Source organism: Onychomys torridus, chromosome 21 (assembly GCF_903995425.1).
Source record: "Onychomys torridus chromosome 21, mOncTor1.1, whole genome shotgun sequence".
Lineage (NCBI taxonomy): Eukaryota > Metazoa > Chordata > Mammalia > Rodentia > Cricetidae > Onychomys > Onychomys torridus.
Genome location: NC_050463.1, coordinates 1,615,236 through 1,622,787, shown reverse-complemented (window position 1 = coordinate 1,622,787; position 7,552 = coordinate 1,615,236). Strand labels below are relative to the sequence as shown.

At 63.3% G+C, this 7,552-nt stretch overlaps 1 protein-coding gene across 1 annotated transcript; it reads right to left on the bottom strand.

The window, feature by feature from the left end:
* Window positions 1-1,826: 1,826 nt before the first annotated feature.
* On the bottom strand, window positions 1,827-3,469 carry Onecut3 (one cut homeobox 3). Its single transcript, XM_036171208.1, has 2 exons — window positions 2,226-3,469; window positions 1,827-2,046 (listed from the first exon to the last, which is right to left on the bottom strand). Exons 1-2 carry the CDS (start codon window positions 3,467-3,469, stop codon window positions 1,827-1,829), a joined length of 1,464 nt encoding a protein of 487 aa, XP_036027101.1.
* Between the last annotated feature and the right edge of the window lie 4,083 nt (window positions 3,470-7,552).

The following is a 7,552-nucleotide window of genomic DNA, read 5'->3' as shown; positions in this document are numbered from 1 at the left end:
GCTGTCACTGAGACAGAGTATGAAGGGATTTGCCTGGCCGCCTCCACCACCCCCTAAACACCACAATTTACCGCTACTTAACTGCTTTTCATTTGTGCAGGGACCAGAACTAAAGGCCTGGGCTGGGGCCTAATGACCCCGGCGGCAGTGGCCGCCACTTCTGACTCCAGTGGAGTCTGAAGATACCAGGAGTGCAGGGTCGCGGTGTCACAGCATGGACCCTAAAGGTAGACCTGGCATGGACCAGTCTCCCATCGTCATTATATATAACACCCTGAGCCCCAAGGATGCCACCTGTAGACCAGCTTCTGCACACCGTCCAGCACCTCAAGCTCCCCTGAGGTGGCCACACGTCCAACTCACATGACACCGTCCTAGTCCTAGGGAGGAGATGCTGGCCACTGGAGCTGCCCAGGACAAAGATGAGTCTGGTCTCAGTTTCCAGTTCGAAATAACAGCATTCCAGGGGGGACACAGAGGCTGGTGGCCGCCGTGTGGACGTGAATTTAGGTCAGTGGCCTCCGGGACTTGTACCCAAGCCATCTCCCAAGGCACCCATACTGCCGCTACCTTTTGTGTGGTGCCCACAAAAGACCAATCGAAACACTCTCCGGACCACCTTGGACACGGAAGGTGACAGGCCAGGGTTTGGGGTACACGATGTCCCTTGGTGATGTGCCCAGGAGAGGAGCCCTTGCTTTCAGAATTCACGGAACACACACCTTGGTGACAGCCACTCAGCCACTTGTGGCCCAGAACTGCACTGGTCCCTGGCAGAGGGAGACTCAGTGAGGCGCAGAGGGGGCTGTGGGTTGAGACACGTGTCCTTGTCCCAGGCAGGTCACCAGCAATAGGACCCTTCAGATAAATCTGTGTTTATCTCCTAATGTCCTCAAGCAGCCCCCCCAAGGAACGTGCAGCCTGGAACATCCCAAAGACAGGTCGCTGAGAACTGAGGAATCCCACCGAAGACTCCTGAGGAAGCAGGAAACTGAGGCCCGCCCCAGGAGGCCGCACAGTGGGCTTGGAATGTGGGGACAGAGCAGGTGTCATCCAGGTCTGCTTCTGGCCACCCCCTGCCATCCGGTGTCCCCTGCTTGTTTGCACCCCCACATGCTTGCAGGGTGGCCTAGGGATACAGTCAACCCGGAGCTGGGCTCCTGCCTCAGGGGCGCCTCACTTGAGCCCCAGCCGCCCCGCCCCTCTCTGTGTTTGTGTGCAGAGGGATCGATGAGACTCTGGAAACTGCTATTGTCCCTGGAACGGGGTACACAGCTCCCTCCCCTCCACGCCGGGGACACCGCTCTGCCTAGATCGCTGGCTCTCTGGCACCCTCCCCCCCAAACACTCAGGACGTAGGGTCCCTGACACCCCCACACACACTCCGAGAAAGGGTGGGAGGGGACAGATTAGGCCAAAGGAGGAGACAACGGGTCCCCCAGGGGCTGGCTGCCATGCCGGTGTGTGGGAGAGAGACTCCGGCAAGACGCGAGGGTAGAGGGGAGTAAAGACTGAACCGGGCACCGGGCGGGCGAGCGCCAGTCCGAAGGGAGCGGCAGTAATTTGTCCCGATGGGATGTAGGAAGTAGGAAGGGCAGAGAGAGCAAGGCCCGCGAGCCACCGCGGGTGTGAAGGCCTCTGGTGATGCCACCGAGCCCAGGGTCCCACGGGCCGCCCCTCCCCCCAATCTCAAATGACCTTTGCCAGCGGCCAGAGGGGGGAGCGAGGGGGACTAGCAGATCGATCGGCGGCAGGGGCTGAGCTGCACCGGAAGAGAGCCTGGTGTTGGTGCTGGGGCCGGGGGCCGAGCGGTGGCCAGGCCTTGGCTAAGCGTGGTCAGCGACCCGGCGCTTTGTGACCGGGTGCAGGGAGGCGCCGGTGGGCCCTCTTGCACGGTGGCTGGACAGGAGGGGAGTGGCACCTTCTGGTCTGGGTGGGGGGGGACACACAGGATCACGAACCCAAGGAGCGTGCAACACACGCTCGCGCACACCCACGGAGCTGTGCGAGGGCTGCTTTAGTTTATCCTCAAAGACACCGGACACCCTACACAGCCCCCCAAAGAGCAGGGACGCGACACCCGTGCAATCACCCCCTCTATTAGCGGCGGTGCCAATGGTCGGCGGTGCAGACCCCAGGTCAGCCTCGGAGACCAGGGGACCCCCTCCCCCCCAGCCAGCCTACCGGGACGCACTGTCCTGGGCTCTAGAGAGTCAGCCCCTCACCCTAAGCCGACGACGGTGTCCCCCGGGGTCAAGCCTCCGGGGCCCTCATCCCTACCTGCCAGGCGCAGCGCCGACATGCGCTGGAACTCGGGCTCCTGCAGCCACTTCCACATCCTGCGGAAGGTCTCGCGGCCGGACTTGAGCTTGCTCCAAGGCTTGGGGTTGCGCAGCAGGTCGGAGAGCGTGCCCTGCGAGCGGCACAGGATGCGCTGCGCGAAGATGGCCTGCGGGATGCTGTAGCGCTTCAGCTCGGCCGTGATGCGCTGGGCCACCTCTTTGGTGTTGATCTCCTCGGCTGCGGCGCCGGCTCCCGGGCCGCCGCCGCCTCCGCCGGCGCCACCGCCCCCTCCGGGGCCACCGCCGCCTGAGTGAGGCCCGTGCGCCCCGGCCGCGGCCAGCCCGCCCAGCGGAGCCAGCAAACCCGCGGCCGCCCCGCCGGCCGCCCCGCCGCCTCCCGCGCCGCCGCCGCCTCCAGGCAGCCCTCGGGCCAGCGCGTCCTCCGCGCGCCCCAGCAGCGCGGCGTGTGGCTCGAAGGCGGCGGGGGGCAGGAGTTTGTCCCCGGCCAGGTGGCCCGGAGCCCCGTAAGCGGCGAGCGGCGGCGGCGGAGGCGGCGGCGGCTGCGGGGCGCTGTGCAGAGCCGGGGGCAGCGCGCTGGGCAGCGGCGACAGCGGCGACCCCATGGTGGGCAGCTCCTTGCCGTAGGGCCCGTAGAGGTGGCCCACCGAGGCCAGCGCCGCCCGCTCGTCGCGCATGAGGGTGAAGCTGCCGCTCACGCTGGCCGCCAGGCGCTGCGGAGGGGGCGGTGGCGGCGCGGTGGCCGGGTGAGGGTGCGCGTGCGGGTGGCCTCCGTGCGCCCCGGCCACCGCGTGCTGGTGGAACTTGTCGGCCACGGCGGCCAGCGGCGGCAGGTGCTGCAAGGGCGTGAGCGTGGTGTAGGTGCCACCCAAACCCGGGGCCTCGCACGCCATGCCCATGGCCGGGTGCAGGGGACCAGCCAGCTCCCCACGGAAGTCAGGGCCACCACCCGCAGCCCCTGCAGCTCCCGCGCCCCCGGCGCCCCCGCCCCCGGCGCCGCCACCGTCCAGCAGGCTAGCCATGCCCGCCACCAGGCCCGGGCGCCCCGATGCCACCAGGCTTCGGTGTTGGGCCGCGGCGGAGCGCGCGTGGCCGGGGCTCAGCAGCTCGCCGGCTTGAGCGTGTGTCACCCCGTGCAGCCCCCCGAGGCTCTCCAGGCTCAGCTCCATTCTGGGCGCCCCCTCCGTGCGCGCTCAAGGCCGCTGCATGGTCCCCACGCGCTAGCCGACGCTCCAGGTGGCGCCGGCGGCGGCGGCTGTCCCACTCGCTCGGTGCTCGCGCCCGGCTTCGGCTGCTGCGAGCGGCGGCCACCAGGATGTGGCGGGGCGGCCGCCGCCGGCGCCCGGGCCTGGGTCTGACGTCAGCGCCCCCGCCCATCGCTCCGCCTGCACCCGCCAAACCCCCTGGAGCTCCAGGCTGGCTCCCTGGGTCCCCCATTCCGCTTGCCCAGAGAACCCGAGGGATTGCGGAGTGGGCAGCCCGCCCTAGCTGGGGCTGGGTGAGTGTCTCATCTCCGCGCCTTTGATTCTCTGGCCTTCTATGTCCCTTTCTGCACCCCCTGAATCCCTGGAGTGTGACCACATGTGCCCCCAACTCTGTTGACACCCCACCAGAAAGACGTAGCTCGTTTTCAAGCTCAACGCTGTATGCACATAAAGATTTAAAACCCTCTTTGGGCGTGGAGAGGGGGGTTGTGAGGTGGTCCGCAGTACAATCATACAGTCCATTTTGGCCTCAGGCACAAGGAACAGCCTTGGACTCAGTTCCCTCAATTGTGGAGGGGAACTGCCCGGCTTTTGGGTGTTCAGAAATTTCTCAGCGGGTTCGTGTATCTTTAATCCCAGGACTAAGGAGACAGAGGCAGGTGGATCTTTGTGTTCGAGGCCAGCCTGGTCTACAGAGCAAGTTCCAGGACAGCCAGGGCTACGTAGTAGACCTTCTATCAAAACAAACAGAAAACCCTCCTTGTGTGTGTGTGTGTGTGGGGGGGGGGTGACATGGTGGCGCACGCCTTTAATTCCAGCACTTGGGGGGCAGAAGCAGACGGATCTCTGTGAGTTCAAGACCAGCCTGGTTTACAGAGAAGTTCCGGGACAGCCAGGGCTGCACAGAGAAACCAAATAAAAGAAAGAAAGGAATGAAGGCCGGCAGGTAGGCAGGCAGAAGAAATCCCTTCTAAGTCCAGTGTGTGTGACTGCCCTCCGGTTCCCACTGTGTCTGGGAATGTCCTGGCTGAGGTCACCTGCAGACAAGCTTGGGTTTTTCCTGAGACTGAGGGAGCCTAGGAACTCTCTCTTCAGCCTTTGGACAGGGAGGGAGGAAAGAGGGGTCACATGGGGGACATCTTACAGGCCCAAGGTGCCTGGGAGCAAGATCCCTCTTGGGTGGGTAGAGATGAGTCCTAGAACGGCCAAGCCAGGCTCCAGACGGTCCAGAGTCTAGGTCAGGGGGGACCCCAACTTTGCCCCAGCTCTCTCTTCCTCCTTTTCTTGCCCACTGTCTAGGGGGACTTCTGGGGTCCACTCAGGAAGTGGGGCCACCCCACCTACAGGGAGAGGACCGTGCTTTCTAAAATGACGGACACCCGCTCACAGGATGGCATCTGCCCCCGCCCACAGCTTGGGCTGTAAAGAATACCACGCAGGGCACGTATGACAGGTACGCTGTGTCCTTGCTCCGGGCTGCACCAGAGCCATTCTGTTCCTCAGTTTCCTTTTCCAGTCTGGCCCCCATGGGAGCAGAGAAGCTGTGGAGGTGACATTGTAGAAGAGACACTAAGTGTGTGTGTGCATGCGTGCGTGTGCGTGTGCGTGTGCGTGTGCGTGTGCGTGTGCGTGTGCGTGTGTGTGTGTGTGTGTGTGTATGTCCCAGGGGTTCCTGCTTCCAAGCCCTTGGGGGGACAGGACAAAAATGACGCACTACTTAAAACTCTGCACTTATTCAGTTCCAGCTGTGTAAAGCCCTGAGGGGGAGAGGCCCCCACATGCCACAGCTGCCTGCTGCCCCCGTCATGGGGGGGGTGAGAGGCTGCAAACGGACTCTTTTCTACTCATCCGCTCCCCCACAGGTCAGAAGCCTGGGGTTTTTCTGATCTGGGGTGTCTGGACAATTTGGGGTATACCCATCTTCCAGGTAGGGCGACAGAGGTGAATTGGGTACCAGCGGTGGCCAGGCTCACAGTCAAGTCTGAGGTCCCCAAGTCTACCCTGCAACATTACAGATAATTAAAAATAATCGTGGGGTGTGGAAATCAATCCACCACCGTTAACCGATAGCATCCAGGGCTTCAGGAAGCGAAGAGCGTGGAGAGCAGCAGGCACGGGGCTGGCTGGGTAAACGTGTATGAATGGAAAAACAAAAGATGACCAGAAGCCCTTTTTAATGCTAGCCACCCCGGGGGGCCCTGCGGAGGGCTGGGGTGACGTAGTAGCCCCCTGTCTCCATCTCTTCCTGAGCCATTTTTTGTTTTAAATGATAACCATGGCGGCTTTTCTTCCTGACCAGGGAGGAATCCATTTTGAGGAAAAAAAAGAGGTGGATGGGTGTCTTCGAGATGATGGGGAGTTCCTTCTTTGTGTTGAATCAGAACACCCTGAGGTGCCACACCCCCTTTTCAAACCGCCTAGACTTAGCCGAGGCCTCTCAGCCCACGAGGCACTTCCCCTGCACAGCAGGCGCTGAGTTCTTGTCTCCTCCCGGTCTGGGCTTCCACTGAGATGGAGTGAAAACCGAGGATCCCTCCAGAACCCGACTGTGTCCCCCCAACTCCCCGACTCCCCAGAACTGGCCTCTCCCACGTTGGTAATTAGTAAAATAGAATTGAGTGGGGCCACGGGGCATGCGGGTGGCTGGGGCCTAATCGATCTTGGGTCATTAGCAAATTGAGGGTGGAGGAGGGGTGGCCTGCAGGGGGGCAGGGCGTCCCCCATCTCCATGCCTGTGGGGACCTAGGACAACGCAAGGAAGCTCTCAGCGGGCCTCAGTATCTCCTCTGGGACAATAAGAGACAGAGTCCAGGAGTCCTGGACAGCGGCCTCGGCCTCCGGATGTGCTGGGCTGCACCAGGCTGATATCCGCCATCTCTGTGCTCAGCCCAGGTTGGAGAGATCCCGGCTGGGTCAGCCTGAGGGCTGTGAGGTCGGATCAGCACAAGGGTCAGGGTGTTGGGGGACCCGCACGGGCTTCCCAGGAGGAGCAGCTGGTCGACCTTCGAGCCTCCAGGAGCCTCCTCACCTGCCCTCTTCTGGACGCCCTCATTTTAGCTAAAAACGGGCTGCGGGGACTTGAAACACCGCAAGGTGTCCCTTGGAGGCGGGTCACCCAGCCTCCCTGGGCAGGACACTGTTTATTCCCCCACGGGACTCAGAGTCTCGGCGGCACACCTGTCCCCTCTCTTCTCGCCGGGGACTCTGGCCACTGGCTGTCTTCTCCAGCCCAGCCAGAGCTGGGTGCTCCCGCAGGCCCCCGGGCCAGCCTCCCCCAAACCCGCCAGCGCTGCGGATCTGCGCCCCACATCCCAGCGCCCGTCCTCCTCTGTTTGGAACGTGCCGAGGGTGTGAGCTGCAGGAGGTGGGGACAGAGGAGGGTGCCCGGCCTGGGGTGGTCCCTGGGCCCTCTGTCGGGTGTAGGGCCGCACACCTGAGTGTATCCTGAGTGTGGTACAGCGGGGCTCGCCCAGGGCGCACACGGTACCCCGAGATCCCCGCACCGCCCAGGCCTGTGCCTGCTTCGCCGGTGGCAGCTCCCCGGGGCTGTTCCGTGACAGCTGCGCCCGATCGATCCCCGAAGGCCCCGCGTCTCCATCGCGTCTCCATCGCGTCTCCATCGAATCCCCATCGCTCTGGGCCGCGCGCTGCGCAAACACCCGCTTGTTTGCCGCGGCCCCGGGGGCTGCGCGCCCGCCCGCCGGTGCCAGGAGCTCGGGCGTCACTCCACCCTCAACCCCTCAAGTTCCAGGGACTGGGGGATCCCCATTCTCTACCCCATCGGCCCACCACCCAGCCGTGACTCAGTTTCCCACCCCCGGAGGAGGGAGAGGGCCCAACGCTGCTCTCCAGGCCGTGCGTGCTTTCGCTGCCCGTCCTTCCCTCTCGGACTGGCCTCAACCTGGCTTCTGACCTTCATGGCTTCCTGGTGAGCTCACTTTTTTATTATAAAATCACATTTTTGGTTTTTTAAGACAGGGTTTCTCTGTGTAGCTTTGCTCTTCACTTCACTCTGTAGCCCAGGCTGGCCTGAACTCACAGAGACCC